The sequence below is a fragment of the Hydra vulgaris genome, chromosome 10, assembly GCF_038396675.1.
Source record: "Hydra vulgaris chromosome 10, alternate assembly HydraT2T_AEP".
NCBI classification, from domain to species: Eukaryota; Metazoa; Cnidaria; class Hydrozoa; order Anthoathecata; family Hydridae; genus Hydra; species Hydra vulgaris.
This window is the reverse complement of record NC_088929.1, coordinates 202,653-227,500: the sequence shown is the minus strand read 5'-3', so window position 1 is coordinate 227,500 and position 24,848 is coordinate 202,653. Positions and strand designations below refer to the sequence as shown.

Below are 24,848 nucleotides of genomic sequence, written 5' to 3'. Positions count from 1 at the left end.
TTTTTTTAATACTTTTGATTAATTTATTAATTTTCGTGTACAAATAATGAACTTTGTGATGAATAAAACTTGAAGAACTTTGCCTCTAAACAGTTACATAGTTATTTCTCTAAATTGAAAAAATGCAGCACTTTTACATAAAGAAACTAAATTAGCATTATTTGGTTGCACTCGTTTTGTCCGATACTGTATATATATATACATATATATATATATATACATATATATATATATACATATATATATATATATATATATATATATATATATATATATATATATATATATATATATATATATATATATATATATATATATATATATATATATATAAACTACAATAACCAGGGTAAATGATTTATATTTTAACAACTCCAAGCCAGCCCAATCATACTCCAGAAAACCATGATAGATTAAACACCCATGCATGGATTTAAAACTGACATATGACTAAAAAACTAGCCCAGGCATCTTCCATAGACAAACAACTTCCTTCGCGCTGACAGTAATTGTGAATTGGAAAATAGTCGTGTTCGATTACCGTAACACTAATTCCTACGGGCTAGGCTCAATATTATTTAAAAACTTTGGCATAAATATAGTAGATAAGAATAAAGGAGAATTATTTTTTGAACAAAGCGTATTTTGAAATTTGTCAAGACAAAAATAAATATTTATATAGGAATATTTAAAAATAAATAAGACAGACAATGCTCCTTAATAGTACTAACAATAATAAAAAAAAATGAAATTTGTTTTATAAAAACTAATATGAACGAAGATATACAAAAAATATATGACTAAACAAAAACTAATAAAACACTAAATTGATAACAAAAAATAAAAAGCATGCATACAACAATGTAAGGCCTCAGAATGGAAAAAATAAAAAAAATAAACTTAATGCTGATGTGTAAAACATAATTTGTGTAGTGATAAAGTAATAAACATCTCCTCAAGTTATATTTGTAAAACGCTTTTAGATGGCCTAAAATAAACTTTTGTTGCTGGTATCTCAGATCGTTTCACAATCCTAGAGGAAATGTTTTTTAATTGTTTATGCGACACAACGATTGCAAAAAGTAATCAACGGAGCCGTCCAGTTACGTAGACCTGGGAGATGTGAAAATAAAAAAGATTGTAGATGGTGTCATTGAATAAAAATTATAAAAAAATATAAAATATGTGGTAAGACTTTTGTGAAGTAGAAAAACAAAGAATGGACGATAAGGGGGCATGGAGAGAAACAACTAACGCTCTAGTCACTCTGTGTGTAGAACATATGTAACAAAAAACAAATATTTGAAATGATTTTAGAGGCTGATAATATTTGAAATGATTTTAGAGGCTGTTGATGTCTACAGGTGTGATGATATAGTGCCTTAGTATGTTCCGTTTGGTCGTCTCTTATGGTCTTGTTACGTTTTCGTTCACTTTCAAATCGGGTGAATAAAAAGTTAAACACACTCACTCCTTGCGCTTATGGGCTAGCACATCAGAGCCAGACGTAAGACCTACAGAATGGATTTCAATTGATCGAATGTACACATTAGCCACCGAGTGCCACAAGCCATCACTCTTAGCAAAAAGAGCTACTGCCCCTTGCTGGTGTGGAATGATGTGCTATGGAGTGTGATTTTAGATCCGAGCACATAGTCAGCGAGCGCTGATCCGATGTGCATTGTGGAGCTTCCGAATGAACGTATGCATGAGTGTCAGCGTAGTCATTAGGTTATTGAGCGCCGTAACCACATCCAGCGGGTTAGCCTAATGTCCGTTTTATCGTTGTGGTGTACATTGGAAAAAGTCGGGGTTCACCAGCCACAAAGAATAAATTTGTATGTTTATGCGACATAATGATCGCAAAAAGTAACCAACTAACCCTTCCAGTTACGAAGACCTGGGAGATGTGAAAATAGAAGTAGATTGTAGATAATGTTATTGGGTAAGAATCTTAAATGAATGTAAAGACTACTTTGTAGGATGAATGAAATTTTGGACTCAGGGATAGCGTGAACAATAACTCACGCTCTAGTCATCCTAAACAAATGATAAAACAATCGTCTATGAGTAAACAAGTCAATATAGATCCACTGGTTTATAAATGGCAGCCATAGCTACAATTATCGCATCAAACAAAAACAACAAAATAAAATAAGTAGATAACAAAATATTAGGTAAAATGATAAAAAATGATAGTTCGGGCAATATAAAAAGAAAAAAATGGTAATAATTGTGGTACTATTTATGGTCTAAACTCTAGATAATAAATTGAAAACTGATAATTACCTGTGTAACATAAAAGTATATAAATGTCGTTAATGTAACAAATTCATAAACAAAGCTCACAAAGCGCTATAATTCATAGGTGTAAGAGGTAAAAAAATGTTGGTGCCACTATAACCAATCAAAACTAAGTAGTGGAGAATGGTAATCCCCCTCCTCAGGAATGCACTGCGATCATTTTTGCCGCTGGTGTGTTAGATTGTTTTACAATCCTAGAGGAAATGCTTTTCTATAATTTCTTGTATATTACATTGTTTATTACTTAAGCACTAAATGCAATTTTCAATAAGTTTTCTCAAAACCCGAGTTTACTAATAGATAAAATTTCTCATGAGGCTATTAAGTCTTGTACCTCGGACAATATCGTTTACTTGTACCTTGGGTCATACGCGCGATTCACTGATAAAGAATTTATTTGATAAACAGGTAGATTGTTAGATTTTGATTTGCAGAGCAGTTTGTTTTCGCGGTTGTTTTGGGAATTAATCTTTCCGAATAAGTGGCTTCTAAAACTACTTTGTTGGTGTTGGAATTGTAACAATCCGTGGTAATTTATGGATTGTTGCAAAATACGCTACTGGTTAAGAAATGGTCAGTCAAAAGTATGATTAAAAAGACGTGAAGATTCTAAGAGAGAAAACGGCAAAATCACATTTTGAAAATTTTGACTTTTTAGACTTTCTAGCTTTATATGCTACAATAGCATATTTTTTATTTGATTTTAAATCAAATAATTGATGTTATGTATATTTAAAGTTTGATCGAATTAGGCCTCTCTTTTTCAATATACAAACAGTTGTCTTCCCGAAAAAGTATGTTTTTAAGAATGTAAATTACATTCGGAACTTACTAATAGACATAAACTAAATTTACTCTGTATTATCAAGACTTATATTGAAAGCTCTAAGTCCTTGTTTTTCATAATACTTGCAAATGATTTGGTTAATGTAAATTTATTACTAAAAATGACGGCATTTGAACCATTAGAACTAATGACAAAAAAATAAAAAAATAAAAAAGCAAAGCAAGATTGTGCGAAAGTATAAAAAAACAAAGTCTAGTGTCGCATAAAACAGGGCTTGAATATAAAAGTAAAATCTTGAAATGCTTCATATTTGTTAAAAGAGAAGGTTACCTTAACTCTTTAGCCAGCAAGGATGCTCAAGACTCGTATCTTGCTAGTTCATTAACTTTAAATAATGTTTCAAGAAGTGCGACCACGAAATATTTATTCCAAAGGTTATAGTAGTAGTTAAAAATATAAACTTTTTATTACAAATGATTTTAAGAGTAAAAGTTCGTTTTCACTTGATGTTCGTCTAGTAAGAACTTGTTTTGTTGTTTTACTTTTAAGAATTTATTATCAGTATGTTTTTTAAAAAATTGAATGATTTAAGTTTATTCGAGAATGATTTTTTTTAAATTCAATTTTTCGAAATTTCGAGTTTTTTCGAAATTTTTTGTTTTGAAAACTTTGTTAATTTTCTGACATCGCATTTTTATCAAAGACATGACATCACAACTTATGACATCACAACTTTTACTTCTCATTTTTTATGTGTATTTTCTAAATACCAATTTTCACCATTATTTTTCAAGTCATTATCTTTCAAACGCGATTGGTATTATGTGAACACAATCAGTAACTACTATAACCTAAATACCGTTGACCGAACGGAATATTTCGAAATTAGTCACAGTTTTTTTGAGGATTCCTTGTTGTCAAATTTTGTTACTTAAATGCACATAACATTTAGCAGAACGATCCGATTTCTAAAAAATTTCCGATTTCTAAAAATTTTCACTTTGTAATATTAGATTTATGCCCTTTTTAATAATATAAAGTTTTTGCACACTTACCTAATGTTTGTTTTTTTGTATTTTTCTCAGTCTTTGGCACAAAAAAGGGATGTTGGAGAAAATACAAAGAAGACTTTTAACCACAGTCAAGTTGTTTTTTTTTTAATTGAGTACATTAATGATTATTAAATCTTTATTTCTAATGCAAGTTTTCAATAAAATTATTAATATAAAAATTACAGCTTTTTTATCCTATTGGTCACTCACATCACGATCAAACAGGAAAACACAAAAATCATTACAGGGTAGAGCGGGGGAAATCAGGACAGTGGAACATAACGGGTCAGTTATGCCTGAAGCCTTATACCTCAGCTAAAAATTATTTTCTTTCAAATTTTTTTTTGATAAAACATTTTAAACTATTATGCTTCATTATTGTAAAAGAAAATTAATTTTATAAATACCAAAATGCATTAAAAGTACCAAAATGGATCAGTAAGTTTGCGAAAAACAAAATTTGCGTATTTTCTTAAGCTATACAACGACAAAAGATTTATCTTGAACTATTGCGATTTTGCTTTACTAATGAAAAGTTTATATTTTTTAGACAGTATTTTTTTATCATCTTTTAGAAGCTGGTTTTTAAAAAAATATTTGGAATCGAACTTTTTGAATAGTATTAAATTCAGTAAAATTACTTTTGTGAGGCATATCGGGACAATAAGTTAATTTTATAACTGACCATGTTACTGCCATTTTGTGATTAAAGATTGATGATTTTATTTTTAATCTAACATATTATTTTGTGATTAAAGATTGATGATTTTATTTGTAATCTAACATATTATTTTGTGATTAAAGTTTGATGATTTTATTTGTAATCTAACATATTATTTTTCTTATTTAGAAAAGCAATACTAGTAATGAATTTAAAGAAATTATAATATTTATGACTTAACTTTAATTAATAATTGTATTTAATGTAAACAACTATGGTTAGAAATTTTATAAGAAAGATTAATCATCCAAAATGGGATGAAATGCAGTTTTTTCGGTGAAAAAAAGAACTTAGAATAAGATAAGCTGCAGATACATATGAAATATTTTAATTTTTTCCTCATTGGCATATTGCTAATAAGTCAGTTCATCAAAAATGTGGCTTAATAGCTTCCGGATATTATTTGTGTAATTTATGTGATCCATAATAATTTTTGTTTAATTTAAAATTTAGTAGTAGTTAGCAATTTAATAACAAATACTAGTTTTACCCTACTTAATTTTTAGAACAATTTCTTAAGTTTGTTTGGTGAAGAGTATTTCATAACTAAATACAAAAAAAAAATTTTTTTGTGGTGTATGGGTGTATAGGCATGTAGTTCGTATGGGTATGTTGCGTTTTTGAGAGTTTAATGTCTGAACATGTTTAAATGATAGATAGTCTTAATTTTTTATCATTTTTAAAGCTTTTTAATTAACGAATAACTGCTGGTTCGGCCCACCCACTTGCAATTAACGAATAACTGCTGGTTCGCCCCTCCCACTTGCAAAATGTAAAAATTTTGCTATTCTAGAGTTTCGTTAATTTGGTTGTTGTTGCTTATTTTGAGAAACATTTTTTTTGTAATTTTTTTTTCTTATATCGATGAATTTTAAGTAATTTATAAAAAACAGAGTTAACTATGATTAGTTAATACGCAACTTTTGTTCCATAAATGTCCGTATATACTCTGCTCTACACTAATGGCTTTACTCCTGAACTAAAAAATATACGTGATCACATTTTTTCATTCAGAGGTTGAGAGTCCCACTCTTCTTAAAAAAAAAACAAGACAACTCTGTCTGGCTGAAGAATTAAATATTACTAAGATGTTTGAACTGTTTGAAAACATGTATGAAAATGATAAATTGTCGTATTAATCTTATTGAAACATATTTAAAACTAAAACAAACTTTTTCTAAATGTGATGAGTTTAAAATTAAAATCGAAGCTATAAAAATGGAAGTACCTTTTAATTCATGATGTAAAAAATTTAAACAACAATTAGATAATATAGAATTATAAAAAGGACAACACCACAAAGATGCAGAAATATTCTACATTTTATTCACTCTTTTTCTTCAAGAGAGTGCATAATTGGTGCACAATCCTGAACATGCAACATTTGTTAGAAATCGTGTATCTCAGTTTTACAATAAATTTTAAGTTGAAATATAGTCTTTCATTAGAAAAGATTTCAATTTGTATAATTTTATGTTTATTTATTATTCAGTTGTAACAATAGGAATATTATTGGTAATATGTTTAATGATAATAGTGAAATTGAAATGGATAATATTAGGCTCGAAGTTATTAGTATAAATGGTAATAGGCGACATAAAAATAGCTGCTGTCCAATAAAAGAGATAGATCTAGGTAGGATAAAATTATTTCTTGTTGAAATGTAAGAAATGCTGCTCGGCAAGCAGATAACTTACTTGCAAGAATTCAGTGTCAAGCAGTGTTAATGTCTGTTAATTCGATTTTACTTTAGACACTTGAGAACAAAGCAAAGTATGAACTTTTCTATTTATGGTAATATTATTTATATATTTATAGTAATATTGAGTGATTTATAGTATATATATTTAAAGTAATATTTAGATTAATAACAGTTTATAACAACAATTTATAAACAAACAGTTAATAACATAAATGATTTGAATTTTTTTTATAATTTTAAACTCATCACTTGATTAGTTTGCTTACTGTTGAAACATGGTTTTAATATTTTAAATTTAATATGATGTTAAGTTCACTCTATTAATCATTAGTCAACAGTCAGAGAGTAGCCGGAACTTAATTAAGAAATTTATCTTTTAATCTAGGTACAAATAATTTTGTTTACTGATAACATAATAAAACCAGTTACTATTACCTATTGTGTGTTTTTTTAAACTTTTTAACATTCTGCTTTGAAAGCACTTTCTTTCTCTCCCGCTTTCTCTAAGATGAGAAGGAGAATTAATAAAACTTATTACATATTTCCTAATACCAGAATTGATAATGACCATTATCATAAGAAATATCTTTTTTGCTATTTTCTGATATAATTGTTCAAATTAACAACTATAATTGTCCCTCAATTGTTTAAATATTGTAACAAATAAAATCTTTTTAATTCAAGTATTTTAGTTAATAAAATATCTTATTAAGTTGTGGTGTTTTTATGTTGTATTGTCTATCCTTTTTTATAATATTTTCTTTTTTAATAATTCTGGAGACACAGTAATGTGTGCTTACAAATTTCTTATGCTATGCGCTATTGTTACTGTGTTTTGTGCTGATAGAACTAGGCTGTTAAAGCTATTTTTTTGTTCTTTATATTTTCTCTAATATTATTATCCTAATTCTACTAACAATAAAATGCAAATAATACTTTTGTAATAAAAAATTGTAATTTTTTTTTAATTTTCTTTTTTTGGTATTTGCAGGCTTTACTCGACTTTTCTTTACTGGTACCTACTGTGTTGTGGCAGATTTTAAAAAGTACTTAACAGACGCTAATACAGTTTTTATGTCGTTAGCTATAAGCAATGACATTGCTGATAGGGAGTCAAACTTAAGATGTTATTTATAAATAAATTTGTATTTAATTTTTGAGATAATATATCAAGTTATTAATGTGTTATAAATGTTTTAATTACTAATAACCCGTATTACGGGTTGCTTACTGCTAGTATTTATAAATATGCTAAGATCTTTGTAACATTCCTAACATAAAGTAAACAGTAAAAATGTAAATAAAGAGTTTTTAAATTAAAAGAATAAATTAAAAAAATAATTTTACTCTACTTTTTTAGAGTAAATTGCTTAAATTTAAGTGAATAAAATCTAAGCGATTTTGCTCAAATTTTTAAACAAGCCTCAAACAAATACTTAATTTTATTTTTATTTATAAAAAGCTTTATAATAAGCGTTTTTATTAACATATTTTTATAATTATATTAATAGATTTTCATTCGGAGAAAACGGAAATAAAGTCAAAATTCTTTTTAAAGTAAAAAAACTTCTGGGTAATTATTGTCTTTGTCTCACAAGATAATGATTTATATGCATTTCAACATATATTTTTTAGATAAATAAAGATATTTTTAACTTATTGACTTAACTAATTTTTCTTGACACATTTTTTAAAATTAATATTGCTGTTTTAACCACATTTTTAAGCTTAAAGTGATTTTTTTACTTTTTTTACAGCTGAGAACCAAGAGACTGTATGTCCGCATTAATGCTTCCAGTTCAGGTTTGAACTTTTGCCAGGTTCGAACTTTTGTCAGGTTCGAACATGTTCAGGTTCGAACTTTTGCCATTTTTGAAGAAGTTCAAACTTTTTTTCTCAAAAAGTTCAAACATGTTTATATAGGTTCATATAGGCTCTTTATTATTATTTTTTAACAGTTAAACCAAAATCTTTTAAAAACTGTGACTTTTTTAGGCAGTTTTCGTTACTCTTAATTTTTGTTGCTAATTTTAAGTGGGCAACACTTTTAAATTTAAAACAAACGGAATTTGTAAACAAATGATTTGGAACATTACTTTTAAGTTTTAAAATAAAAATAGTTACGTGCGTTACATAAGTTTAATTGTTAAAAAAATCCCAAGGTGATACCCATAAAATAGATCGTTAAAATTTCTGAATTAAAAAAAAAGAAGAGTAAATATAGCTTAGACGACCTAATAAAAGTTCAAAGTGTAAACTCTGTAAAATTATTCTGAAAACACATGGCTCAATAACAACAGCTATTACAAGACATTTAAAAACGAAACACAAAATTTTTAAAGCAATAACTCTGCAAAAAAACAATCCTGCTGCCAAAATATCGCGAATTGAAAGTTTTTTTAATTATGACCATAAAACTCTTCCTGAATTTTTGAGTCGACTATCAGCTATTGATGGAATCAGCTTTCACACCATTGGTAAAAATGAAACTTTGCGATCAGCATTTTGTGCCCAGGAATACTAAATCCCTCAAAATCCTCAAACCGTCCACGATCTTGTCATTAAATACTTCAGGTAAATCAAGAAACAAGTTATAAGTTCTTTAAAAATGAAACCTGAAGATAAACATAAATTTAGTCTTATATTTGGTGAGAACACTTCAGTGAAAAACAAAAGATAAATGAACTTTAATTGCATCATAATGAAGGATCAAAGTTGATGCACGTGGTTCTGTTAATAACTCTGTTGATGGTGATAAGGACAGTTTAGATTATGATCAAGGCTACAGTAATAATGAAGATGGGACTAAAGTTGATGATAATGTTCAAACCGTTCATGCATATAGTAAAGATTCTATTCCATTATTGAAACATGAATATCAAGAAACTTGGATATCATGAATATCAAACATGGATATCAAGAAACTGTGGCAAAATTAAGAAACTTGGCTAAAAACTTTTGTAGATCACCAGTGAGCAATAATGATGAACTTTAACCAAATATAATTCAAAAGTTTGAAAAAAAAAAGCTTTGATTTGTGATTTAAAGACAAAATAGAGCAGTACTATTAATATGCTTGAACATTTTTTGGAGTTGCAAATAGAAGTAAAAATAACTCTGATTGCTATGAATATTGATTTTCCTCTTACTTTAAATGAGCATGATGTCATAAATGAACTTTTTGTTGCTTTAAAACCACTAAAATTGGCCATTGATACTCTTTCAAAAAAGATGCTGATCTCTTTTATTCTGAAACTGTGATTGAATTTACAAGAACAAAACTTCATGAAGCTAATGCACCTTTAAGTCAGCTTGTTAAATAGATACTTGAATATTAAACAATTGAAAGAAGAAACAGTCATTTAACTGATCTCATGAAGTACTTGTCCAATCTGAATGTCTTAAATAAAAAATAACCAATTTTGTCAACATTAATAAAAAAAAGACTATAACTAATCTCGTTCAGCAATTATTTCAGCCATCTGACGATAGCTCTGATGATTGCAAGGAAGTAAATACTGATAGTATAAATGATAACGTAAAGAGTATCAAAAATGAATTTAGTTCAAAAACTCAAACTTTTTATGACCATCAGGAAATTAGAACAAATCTTGTTCAAAAGAAAATGGGTGTTTTTGAAGTTAGCAAAGCTAGACTCAAGTAAATCTAGTTAAATTTTCAGAGCTCTTCAAACAATTTCTCCGACATCCTTAGAAGCTGAGAGCTTTTTCTAGTCTTGGGCTTTTTGCTTCTAGAATAAGAAGTTCTATTAATGACGAAACTTTAGACGCACTAACTTCTTTAAAGCAAACTTTGAGGATACTTATTGAAATTATTTACTTTTGTCCTAATGTATTTATATGTTTGTCAATGATGATAAACATATAAATACATTAAGGCATACTTTGTATAACTTTTGTGCATTTTAACATAACCAAAATAAAGTTCGAAATAATTCGAACTTTTTTCCGTAATAGTTCGAACATATTCAGGTTCGAACTTTTAAAAGAGAATTCATACTAAAAGCCGTTTATTATCAATAAATATTTTTTAACTGGTGGAGCGTGTGTCCACTAAACCTGGTATCAAAAAAAAAAGTGTATAATTAAGAACTTTATGAAAACATATCAATAATCAGTCTTTACATACTAAAATCTCACTTTTCTCGAAAACACAAAAATTGGACCTTTTGGTTCTCGGCTAACGTTTGTTGAACTTTATTTAAATATAATCTTATGGTTTTAAAATCCTGGAATATTCTCAATACTTAAAATTTACGAAATGTTTTTAAACTTCGTACCTCTGTTGTATTTATGAAACCAGGATCACCCAATAATGGTCTCCTGGCGTATGAAAACTTTAAAGCTTCGATGAATTTATGCATTACTTTTATCTTTTTTTCTTCTGTGTCGTAGTCTTTTGCAGTTAAATTAAACCCTGCAAATAAAATTTCAGAAACGATTAAGTTTTTAAAACAGATTAAGTTCTTAAAACAGAAAAAATACAAATAAAAATTTGTTTAGATAATAATAAAAAGTGTAAGATCTATTACAATTTAATTTTAAATTATTTTCACAAAACTGTATTTTGGCTCTTAACTAAAAACAAAATACTAAACAATTTTTTGAAGTAAGGGTAACAAAAAGTGTATAGGGAAAGGTGACAAAATGTATTGAGAAAGGTTTTAAGGTTTCCTCCATAACACCTTTTGTCATTTTCTCTTTATAGTAAGTTTTTTCTTTGTTATTGGTTATTATCGATAGATGATCAGAAAGCTGGTAATTGGATACGAAGAAATAGTAAAAAATCAATAAAGGTTATGCTGTTAAAATACAATTTGGATGTTAAAAAAAATCTTTTTTTAAATTAAACAGGTCAATTTTAAATCAGCTCCTTAGGCCAGTTAGAGATCCAGGATTTTTTTTTTTTGAGGGGTCGGGAATGTGAGGAATTTGAAAAATTTTTGTGTTTGGAGTATATTTGCATCTCCTAAAATCAAACAAAAAAAAGGTCCTCCATTTCTAAAATATTTTAGGACATTCAGATTCTGGTGGAGGGATGCTTACCTCCCATTCCCCCCCCCCCTCCTCCTGGATCCGTCACTGCCAACAGCCTGCAATCAATTAGATTAAATTATAGATATGTTTACAAGAAAAACATTACAACCCATTTCTATATGCAAACACAACAAGCACCATTTAAAATGTATAATGTACTTTTCAAACCACACGAACAGATTGTCTTATGAGCATTTTTTTAATGTTATAGGCGTCTTAAGACATCTAAGAAGTTTTTTTTTTCAAACGTCTGTTAAACGCAGTTCAAACATCTGATTTTTATTCAAATTTTTGATAAAAAATCTGTTTGGCGTGTGAAACAAAAATGAGAAATTAAAAGAGCGCATCTAAGTTTTATTTGTTTTTTTCCAACATTTATTCGACGCAAAAAAGACTTTTAATTTTTATGCAAACTCTGGAGACATATTAGATAAAAACGTGACATCTAAAAAAAGATTTACAGCCAATCTCTTTTATAAACTTTTGGATATATTTTTAACTTAGGGTTAATTAAAATACATAAAAGCCGTAACGCTGTGGTATTATTTTTGGCTCAGAACCAAAAAGTCACATTAGCAAAATTGGTTAGAAAAGAAACGTGAATATTCTAATCCTTCCAACTATCGTATGACCAGTCTTTTTCTTGTTATTAGCGAGGTCTTTAAACATTTGATGGACAAATTTCTAACATCTCATCATGAGTCAAGTAACTTACTGTCAGACAATCAATGCGGTTTTCATTCTTTTTTTTCTTAGAATGTCTTGCTAACTACATTGATTAAAAGATTTTATCGTGCGTAAGATGGAGGCAGCGAGGCTAGGACTATTACTCTTGACATATCTAAGGCTTTTGATAAAATTTAACATGTTAGTCTTCTCCATATACTTGTTTCATATGGTGTATCTGAGAAGGTTTTATAGATTATCAAATCGTTTTTTTCTAACTGTTTTATCAAAGTCATACTTGAAGGTCAATATTCTTCTTTATTTCCATTAACTTCTGGGGTACCTCAAGGTTCTATCCTTGGTCCTATTTTGTTTCTTATCAACAATAATGATCTTCTATCTACAATACTTATTGTTCATTAATTTAAAGAAAACATCCACAAACTAATTGTTAATTCGACGCACGGAAATGAAGAAATTGACCAGAAACGAGTAAGATTTTTTTTAAATTTTGATTTAATTCATTGTTTTTATCTATGGATATATTTTTTGATCTTTTTAGTTATTCGTTAAAAATGGCTACGCATTTTGAAAATTTAAAACTTTTGAGGGTAACTTTTTAAATAACCTGTCTGAAGAAAAAATAAATATTTTTCAAGAAACTCAAGTGAACTTAATTGACACACCATATATTGATCCTTTTGATTTTAAAATAATAAACGATCATTGTTTTTTTTCAGTTTTGCATATAAACATTGGAAACATGCAGCAAAATTTTAAGAAACTAAAAGAATTTTTAAATATTATAAATTACACGTTCGACGTCATAGCTCTTTCAGAGACTTGGCATGATTTTTAAAATTCTCTTGAATTAAATTCAACTTTTAATTTGCCATCTTATAAACATATTGAAACAAGAGGAAGTGGAAAAAAAGGTGGAGGGTTAGGGCTTTATGTCTCAAAAAAGCATGATTTTAAGGTAAAAAACATACTATGCTTCTCGAACAATAATTATGAAAGCCTTTTTATTGAAATTATAGATAAAAAATTTCGAAACATTTTAATTGGATGTATTTATCGTCCACCAAGTGGTAAAATCAAATCATTTCAAACTTTTGTCAAAAATACAACTAAAAAAGTAAATAAAGAAAATAAAACTTTATACGTTATTGGAGACATGAACCTTGATGCTCTAACGTATTCAAAGTCTCCGAAAACAAAATCCTTTTTTCATATGCTTCTTAAATTCAATTAAATTCAAAAAAAGTCTTGTCAGCAATTAATAAGCCAACACGAGTGTCAAAAACCTGGGCAACAGCAATAGACAATATTTTAATTAATAATTACCTGGAAATGGAATTTGAAACCGGGATACTTTTGTCTGATATTAGCGATCACTTTCCGATATTTATAAAAGTAAGATATTAAAAAACCATGTCTAATTGTGAACCAAAAGTTACAAATTTGAAAAAACGTAATCTTAAAACAAATTATACTTATGAATTATCAATTAGACTAAAACTAGAAACGTAGTCCAACGTGTGTAGATGTCATGACACTAACAAAGCTTTCAACAATTTTTTAGATATATTCCTAGATAGCTTTAGTGAAACCTGCTAAACCTGCTTCAAAACTTAAAAAAAGTTATAGTCTACAAAAGCATGCTAGCAGAATCATTTGGTCTAAAAATAAGCGTGAACACGCCAAACCTATAATGAAAGATATGAAAATCATGGATAATTTTGAAATAAATATTTATCAGCATTTAATTTTTATGTATCGATTCAATAATAATCTCTCTCCTGCAAACTTTAATAACAAGTTTGAAATAAACATAAATGAAAATTATTATTTAAGAACAAATATAAGCAACTCATACAAACTGCCTCAAAACTTTAATAAATATTCTGAATATAGCATTGCATATCGAGGACCAAATATATGGAGTAGTTATCAAAAAGGATTCAAATGTATGGCAAGGTCATTAAGTTCATTTAAGTTTCTAATAAAAATGGAAATTTTTAAAATTTGAGAACCATTTGTGCTTAAAGGGATCACCAAGTAATTTTAATTATTTTAGTATTTATTTTATTTGATCTTTTTTTGATTTACTGATTAGCGCAGCAGTTTTATGCCCCCATTAGGGTTTTTAATTTAATATCTGTATTTTATTGAAAATGTATAAAGGGGTTCTATGAAAAGATTGCAATGACATATTGTCATTTTCATCTTCTTTGAGCCCCTATCTGTTTAAAAAAGAAAAATTTTTATTTTTTATTTAATATACAAAAACGGTGCTTGTTGACAAGATTTTATTGTCGTCTTTGTTCTACGGACAAATTTTTTCTTTCTTGTATATATATGTTGATTATTTATTGTTAAACAGCAAAACAAATGTTAAAAAAAAAAAAGAAGTTTATTTGAAGTTTTGTTCATTTGAAGAGTCTTTAATTAAAAATAACTTTGACTTGAGGCACATACCACTTGGTTTTCAAATTAAAGCAGGGCTTTTAAAATATAAGAGTGGTAAGAAAATCTGAAACAAATACAACTTCAACTGAAAACATTTGGTTAATGATCCAACAGAAGGAAAAATGGCTAAAGAAAAATGCTCAAATTCCCCAGTGTTTTTTATTAAAATTACCTAGTTTTAAGTCCTAAAATAGGAGTTATTTTAATTGCTTTCTGAATAAAAACAAAACATAGTAAAAAATTTTAATAATTTAATAATACTAAATACTTTTCTATAATTTAAATTCAAAAAATTTAAATTTTTATCGTTCAAAGGTTTGAATTAATAAAATTAAAAAAACAAGAAACACATTTTTTTGTTGTTGCGGAAAACATATAATATTGTTTCAACAACGACTTGATAAGAATGCTGATAAGATAAGACTTGATAAGACTTGATAAGAATACTGAACGACTTGATAAGAATGATAAAGATAATATTGATAACTCAAATAAAATAATCGCCATTACAAACGACCTTGAATTAACAAATAAATCCGTGATGTTGTTAGTAACTGAATTCAGTGAAATGCAGAAATTCATTCAAGGAAACGATGATATTATCTCAGGTAAATTAAAACTACTGAAGAAAAAAACAAAAGAAATTAATAAAAAGATAAAAGATAATAGTGAGATCACAAAAAAAAAAAGAGTAAACTTAAAGAAATAGAAGACCGCTCAAGAAGAAATAACTTGAGAATTGACGGATTAAAAGAAAGTGAAAACAAAAATTGGAATGAGACTGAATTAAAAGTGCAAAAATTCTTCGAAGATTCACTTGGATTGAAAAATATAAAAATTGAACGGGCACATAGGACTGGGATTAGAGACTCGAAAAAGATTAGAACAGTTGTTATTAAACTTCTAAATTATAAAGATAAAGTTGCTATTTTAAAAAACGTCCAAAAATTAAAAGGAAAAAAAATCTACGTTAATGAAGATTACTGCGCAGAAACAATATTAATAAGAAAAGATCTAAAAGAGCGAATGAAAAAGGAACGAGAGCTTGGCAAGTTTGCAATAATATCTTACGATAAACTAATCGTTCGAGAGTGGATTCGAAAGGAATAATAATTACTATTTTTTTTTTTTTATTTACATTTGTTATCTTAAATTTATATTTTTAAAATGGAAACTAATCGATTATTTAGGAATAATCGATTTTTTTCCTAATAAATTTAGGAATTTTGATAATAGCGCTTTGAATAATATTGACATAAATAATCTTGAACCTCTCCTAATAAACAAATATATACCGTTAAAAAATCAATCATATAATTTTATAATGATGAGGAGGGATTATTAAATATAAGTCCTTATTACTATAGTTCAGATATCTCATGTATTACTGCTGACATAAATTCAACTGCATTATCTATCCTACACCTTAATATAAGGAGTCTCCAAAAAAATTTTGAGAAATTTAAGCAATTTTTATTCAGTGTCAAAATTAACTTTCAAATTATATGTCTAACCGAAACATGGTGCCGCGATAATGAAATTGAAAACAATTCTAATTTTCAATTTAATAATTATAAAGTTTTGCATCAAATTAGAGACTCTGAAAAAACAAGTGGAGGATTATGCATTTTTATCCACAACTCATTAGATTTCAAACTACGCAAAAATTATTATGCTGTTACGCATGATTTTGAATTGTTATCAATAGAAGTTGTAAACAAAACTTGCAAGAACGCAGTTGTACACGTCATATACAGACCGCCTTCTGGTAATAAAAAAGCATTTAACAAACAAATTAAAAGCTTAATTATAAGCGAAGAATTATGTGGCAAATGCGTTTACTTCGTAGGCGATCTGAATTTAGATTTACTTGAATACAACAAAAACAAAGACGTCAGAACTTTTTTCAATATTATGTTTCAAAATGGATTTTTTCCTACTATAAATAAACCTACTCGAATTACAAAAAATACTGCTACTTCAATTGATCAAATAATAATTAATAATTTCAAAAACATAAAAATTAAAACTGGAATATTTATTACAGACATATCTGATCATTTTCCGGTTTTTACAACAGCACAAAAATCGTTAAATCAACCTTCTAAAAAAGTAAAAACTAAAAAACGAGTAATTAAGGACGCTTCTCTTGTGACATTTATTAGCCTTTTATTGACAACAAACTGGGAATCCGTTTTGAAAACAAAAAATGTTAATGAAGCTTATGATAAATTTTATCATATATTTGAATGTCACTACAATAAAGCATTCCCAATAACAACTAAATTTATTAAAACAAAAACTCTACAAAATCCCTGGATAACACCCGGAATCATAAAATCTTCGAAAAAAAAGCAACGATTGTATGAGAAGTTCATTAAAAAAAGAACTTTTAAAAATGAAACAAACTATAAAAACTATAATCGCCTTTTTGTGACGATTGTAAAGCGCTCAAACAAATTTTACTATAGTAGCCAATTGCTAAAAATGATAAACAAAAAGCTTGGAACATAATAAAAGAGGTTATAGGTAAAAAAGATATGAGTATTAGTCGTTTACCAAAAAAACTAATTATAAATGACTGTGAAATTATTAATGACACAATAATTGCTAATTCGTTTAACCATGCGTTTGTTAGCACAGGTCCAAGTTTAACATCAAAAATAAATAAATGTAAAACTTGCTTCAAATCATACCTAAACTATAATAATAATATAATGGACAATAATATGCTAACAGAAACAGAATTGCTAGATGCCATGTACTTACTTAAACCAAATAAAGGTAATGGAGTTGATGATGTAAGCAGTAATGTAGTAATTAAATCAATGCCTTATTTAAAAATTCCGCTTTTGCATATATTTACGCTCTCTTTAAACCAAGGAATCTTTCTCGATAAACTTAGAATTGCAAGGGTAATACCTATACTAAAATCAGGAGATGAGACTAGTGTCTCCAATTACAGACCTATCTCCATACTATCATGCTTTTCAAAGTTATTAGAACACATTATGTATAAAAGATTGTATTACTTTTTAGATGTAAACAATATTCTCTATAGTAAGCAATTTGGGTTTAAAAAGAGCCACTCTACTGATCAGGCTATTGTTCATCTTGTTCATGATATTTTTAAATCATTTGATGAAAATAAATATACATTAGGTGTATTTAATGATCTCAGTAAGGCTTTTGACACTGTCGATCATTACATTTTATTAACAAAATTAGAAAACTATGGTATTAAACATATAAATATTGCCTGGTTTAAAAGCTATTTGTCAAATAGAAAACGATACATTTCTTATAATGAAGGTAAAACAACCAATATGAACATAACATGTGGGGTTCCTCAGGGATCTATATTAGGGCCACTCCTATTTCTCATTTTTATTAATGATTTAAGCAAAGCTTGTACTGAACTAGATACAACTTTATTTGCAGATGACACAAATCTATTTTATGCACATAATGATATAAATATTCTGTTTAAGTCAGTAAACAAAGAGCTATTAAATCTTACTGAATGGTTTAATGCAAACAAATTATTTCTAAATGTAACCAAAACAAAATATACTTTTTTCCATTGTTTTCATGACCAAGATAAAGTTCCCTTGAAACTTCCAAAACTTTGTATTGCCAATCAGGACATAAAAAGAAAAACCACTTTAAAATTTCTCGGCGTGCTTCTTGATGAAAATGTGACGTGGAGAGATCAAATACAATATCTCGGAAATACAATCTCAAGGAACATTGGCCTGCTATGTAGAGCTAAGCCTTTTTTAAATCCAACTTGCTTAAAGCTTTTATATTTCTCGTTCATTCATTGCCATCTTAATTATGCAAATATTGCTTGGTGCAGTACAAATAAAAATAAAATAAAAAAACTATTTAATAAACAAAAACATGCAATCAGAACCATTTCCAATGTGGGCCGTTATATACACTCCCAAGCATTATTTGTTAATTTAAATATAATGAATGTTTATCAATTAAATGTCTACCAAGTTTTTATATTTATGTTCAAAATTAATAAAAATATATCTCCTAAAATATTTTACCCATTATTCAAAATAAATCAGAATAGATATCTCACCAGATTTTCAAATAACAGTTATATTCAACCCAAAAGTTATTTTGCGGCGACCGAATTTTCAATTTCTACTAGAGGGCCGAAATTATGGAATAAAATATTAACTAATGAACTTAAAACAATTTCTATGCTAAATGAGTTTAAGAATAAATTAAAGCAAAAACTACAGATGATCGACGTAGCGCTCAGCTTTTTCTGAAGTTTTAATGAGGAAAAAATATATATATATATATATATATATATATATATATATATATATATATATATATATATATATATATATATATATATATATAAAACTATGGTTTATAAGAATTATTCACATATTTAAAGGTATATGCTGGTGTAAAAGGAAAGCTTCAGGATAATGCGTATTTGCTTGCTTGCTTTTTAGTAATATAGTTTCTTTGTACAAATTCCTTTTTTTCTTTTTTTTTTAATTTTTCTTAACCAACACAAAAACAAAAAGTTAAAGTAGGATTTAGGACCGATGATTTTTATTCTATTAAGTCTTTAGAAAAACGTTTTATATTATATAGTGTTAGACTAAGGGGCTTGGTGATAAGACCAATTATGTCTTCTTCTTGCCCCTGCTATTTGTATTTATATTATGCTTTACGACTTTAATAAATTTATATGGCAAAAAAAAAAAAAAAAAAAGTGGATCTTTTAATGATATACTATAACGCATCATTATATTTTAAAAATCAGTTCTGGTTGGTTAGTATTTTTTTACTTATTTAATGTTATTTTTTTTAGCTAATTTAAAGTGCTCATATTACAAAGTTGTCTGTGTAATACGAGCTCTTTTGCTACTTTTTTAAAACCTCTTTATTTTTAAGAAAAATTTCGGGTTCCTAAATATCTTAGTGGATCATGAGTAGGGTTCCTAAATATCTTTGTGGATCATCCCTAAAAATTGTTTATTTGCAAAAATTTTGGATCCAGCATAATTGTTTTTGAAAATATTCCAATTTTCGCTTAAGGTACTTATATTACCCTAATCTACACTATATACTATAGTGTATTATACACATATATGTAGTATACACATGTAGTACACTACTAGTATGTATACAGTATACTACAAATCGAATTTTTTATAAGCCTTGTTCCCTGTATGTAAAATAGATAAAATTTGATTTGAAATTAACTAAAGAATATTTTATGTTCGTTTATCTTTTAAATAAGGTCATCCACTATCACCATTAATAAATCAGTGAAATTTATTTTCTCCGAAAATAAATAAATCTGGTTCTAAAAATTTAATAAACCAGAATTGTATACTAATTTTATTGATAATAATGGTTTTAAGTAATAATCAGCTAAACTTTATGCAAAACACATTTTTTAACAAAAAACCAAACTCAATTTTTAAAAGATTTTGTGTAAAAGTAAATAAAAATAAAATTTAATTAAAATTTTTTTATATAAAGTCAAATAAAAAGAGTTGTAAACTTTGAAATCTTTAATTTTGGATGGATCCTTCAAATAAAGAACACTCGGTACCCCAAAATCCTGAGCACAGCCCTAGTTTGCTGAGTCATTTTTTATAATCATTTTTATTGGTTTATTATGAACTGGGCAATCCAAAAGTCACTAGACCATTTTAAGTTTGAAAAACTTTTATAACTAATAATTTTTTTTTATTATTTTAGAATATTAACTTGTAATCCTTTTAAATTGGTTAAGCCGTAAACGTAAACGGACGTGCAGCGACCAGACAAATTAATGCAATGACAAATTACGTGCAATGACAAGACAAATTACTATTAAAAAATAAAGATGGCGAAAGTTACTATTTCACAAGTAAAGGAGCTGCTAGAGATTCATGAAAATACATTATTGAAAGTATTTAATAATAAGTTTGAAAAAATGAAAAACAAGCTTGTTAGTGTGCAAACTCAAAAAAATGAGTTTGACAAACTACAGAAATCTGTTGAGTTCATAAATGAAAAATACGAAAATATATTATTTGAACTAATAGAATTTAAAAAGAAAATAGTAACATCAACTTTAAATAATTTTTGGATTGACCTTGAGCAGAACAGTTATACGATTATAGACAAACTTGCAGAAGTAGAGGATCTCACTTGACAAAACAGTTGAAGGTTTAGTGGTATCGAAGAAAGTGAAAATGAAACTTGGAAAGAGAGCGAGATAAAAATGCAAGGTTTGGTAAATCCAAAACTCGGTATTAAAAAGAGTTTTGTAATCGAAAGAGCACATCGAATTAATAGAAACGAACATGGTGAAAAATTAAAAAACAGAATTTAGTTTTAAAATTCTTAAATTATAAATATAAGCATTTAATATTAGAAAATTATTCGAAGTTGAAAATTACTTGAAGTTGAAACTATCGAATAAACAAAAATGACGATTATAACAAGAGAAGAACCTAGTAAGAAAGAGGTTGTTAATGGAAGCTGAAAAACTACGAACAAGAGGCAAGTATGCGAAAGTTGTTTACAATAAATTGATAACGCGTGATTTTTTAAAATAACAATTTTTTATTTCTACCATTTTTAGAATTTTAGAGCACTTTTAATACTAAAATAGGTTCCGTTCTAGTTAATGGTTTTGAATTAACGTCATTTAATTTTTTTTTAACAAATCACTATTTTAATGAAATTCTTAGCTTAGAAGCTTAAAAAAGATTTTGAAAATTTTTTCTAAGTATGATACGAATTTTTTAAGAATGATACTAAAACGAATAATAGCTTAAACATTTTAGTTTATTTTGTATAAATAATGCATGGTGCGATTCTGATGAGGTAAATTCAAATTTAAAAATTTCTGAAGATATTGTCATTGCTTCATTGGAAAAATATAAACACGTTATCCGACGTTATCTTAGCTTAGAATGAATTTCAAAAAACCGTTTTATAAAATATTATATATATATATATATATATATATATATATATATATATATATATATATATATATATATATATATATATATATATATATATATATATATATGCAAACTTTCTAAAACGTAAAATAAATCTAAAACCAAAATAATGTAAAATCGCCATTACAAACAGTGTAATAAAATCTTCAAAAGTCTAAATACATAGACCAAACACAGAGAGTACTGGCTGTGTTTGGTCTATGTATTTGGATTTGTATTATCAAAACACGTGGTTTTGATGGTATGAATGGCGGTATAATTAAAAATTCAAACGGAATTATTAACAACATACTTTTTAAGATTTTTTCATCTTCAATAAGACAAGGAGTGCTCCTGCTCAATTTAAAATAGCAAAAGCTACACCAATATTCAATGAAGGAGATCAAACAAATGTTAATAACTACCGCCCTCTGTTTTTCCAGATTTTTCAAAAAATAGTTAACATATCTTACTGACAATAATTTGTTATTTAACAACAGCATGGATTTTAAAAAAAAGCAAATCTTCATAACACGCAATTTTTCAGTTATCACTGAATCGTTTGAAAAATCTGAGTATACTTTAGGTATCTTGATTGACTTATCAATAGCCTTTGATACAAAAGACCATGAAAATTTTTTTAAAAAAGTCAAGCATTACGGAATAGCGGGAAATGTTCTTAAATAGATAAAAAGTTCTTTAAATAATAAAAAAATTAGTATCCATCAACGCTTCTTCACCAATAAGTTTGCTAAAGAATACCTGTGAATTGTTCCGCAAGGATCAATTCTTGGACCTCTACTTTTTGTTATATATATTAACAATCTTCATAACGTATCCAGAATTAAAACAATAATGTTTTCCATTGAAACAAACCTATTTTTATCTCAAAATAACATCCCTACACTGTTTTAACTTATGAACCTAGAATTAAACAAGATTTCTTACTGGTTTAAATCAAACAAATTATCACTTAACATTAAAAATTTTTTTTTCTTTTATCAACCTTCTAAAAATTAATTTTAACCAAAATATCATCCCTTTTTATTGATAATGTCGAAATAAACAGAGTAAATGTTGAAATTTTTTTATGTTTTTATATTGATGATAACTCTACATGGTATATCACATTAAAAATTTATGCAACAAAATTTCAAAAAGTATAGGAATTTTATATAAAGTTTTATAAAAAGTATAGGAATTTTATATAAAGTTTTATAAAAAGTATAGGATTTTTATATAAAGTTTTATAAAAAGTATAGGATTTTTATATAAAGTTTTATAAAAAGTATAGGATTTTTATATAAAGTTTTATAAAAAGTATAGGAATTTTAAAGTAAGAAGATTTTTGATTAAGAAAACTCTAACTCAATTATTTTTCTTTTTTTTTTTCACAGTCGTATATTTATATTTATGTAAATATTGGGCTAATAACAAAATACATGGGCTAGTAACAACAAAAGCCAACTTAAACCTCTTCTGCGTAATCAGAAGCATATAGCGCATTTAATAAATTTTAACGATCGTTTAACCCACGCAAAGCCTCTATTAAATAAAATTAATGTACTAAATATATATCAACTTAATGTTCTTTATTTTACATTTCTATGTAAAATCAATTCTTCCCCGGCTTCTTTGTATTTGAAAAAAGATAAAAATAAATACATTCTACTCAATGATAATTTTATCAGACAGCCATATTCTTAAACAAATTGTAGCAAGTTTTGCATTGCTTTCGAGGACCATTTTTATGGAACAAAATAGTTTTTAAATATTTTTCTCAAGTTTCTATTAAACAATCTAACTACAACTTATTTAATCGAGAACTTAACGAATATATTTTAAAATTTGATGATTTATTTATATACTTTTAATCATTTTTTTGTAAATCCCCTTTTTACCTTCTATTAATCAAAGAACTTTTAAAAATTTAAATATATACCTAGACTTTTATGTAATTTGTTTGGATATTTAGTATATATAACCGGTCTATAGAAAAAATTTGTATAAACGATTTATAGAAAAAATTTGTAATTATCTTGTTTATTTTTTACCAATATTACGAGAAATTATTACATTTATGTTAGCTGTTCTCGACGACAAGCCCTAACGGTGTTCTACGAGTCCCTGCGTTTTTTTATTTTTTTATCGATCAATTTTTGTAAATTTTTTTATTGTCATTCACTTTTTTATTCTTATCTTGTAAACTATATATATTTTATTACTAGATTTTTTATAATAGATATTTTATTACTAGAGAAATATTTTCTAATTAGATATAGATAAATATTTTCTAACTAGATATAGAGAAATTCACGAATGAACAACGTGTTAAAATAATCCAATTTTGTTTGGAAAATAACGATCAATTATGCTTAACGCAAGGAAAAAACACTTTTCATTTTGGAGTTAAAAAACTACTATGTAAACAAATGATAATCTTGCGGCTTCAAATTCACAGATTTGTGATTGATTCACAAAATCATGAAACAAAATCCTGAGTTTCATACCAGTCTTATAAAAGGTAACGAGTCCAACTTCCTTCTAAACGGTTAGGTTAATTAACAGAATATGCAATTTGGGGTACATAAAATATGAAAATAGTCCACCAACATTTCAAATAGTTCAATAATTTGAAAAAGTTCTGAAATCTACTGGTCACGCTCACCTGCCTAAACAGCTCCAGACTCATTTCTATGGGGGTGTTTAAAAAATTATACTATAATAATCCTAAAACTGTTCAGCAATTAAACGTGAAAAAACCCAAAACATAAACTAATAAACATTACGACATGTGGGGATTCACTCTCTAAAAAAAGAGCGTCAGTATAAAGACCGAAATGGTGGACACTTAAAGGTTGTTATTTTTAAATTTATTAAAATTTATTTCTAAGAAATGTTTTTTCTATTTATAAAATGATAAATGTGAATATTCACATTATATTATAAATTAATTATATTATGTTATACAAAAAATATTATTAATAAGATTTTACATAAAAATATTAATGAACAAAAAATATTCAGGGTGACCAAAAAGTAGAAACAGAAATAAATTTTTATTTTTTCTCAAATCGAATAAAAAAAAAAAATTTATTTCT

At 26.9% G+C, this 24,848-nt stretch overlaps 1 protein-coding gene across 4 annotated transcripts in view; it reads right to left on the bottom strand.

Moving 5' to 3' along the window:
* LOC100204795 (glutathione hydrolase 1 proenzyme) overlaps positions 1–24,848 on the bottom strand; it is a 72,160-nt gene that overhangs the window by 8,746 nt on the left and 38,566 nt on the right. For all 4 annotated transcript variants that reach the window (XM_065807012.1, XM_065807014.1, XM_065807011.1 and 1 more), the window contains one exon: positions 10,867–11,003. In XM_065807012.1, the coding sequence (XP_065663084.1) occupies positions 10,867–11,003 (137 nt within the window). The remainder of the gene's footprint in view (positions 1–10,866; positions 11,004–24,848) is intronic.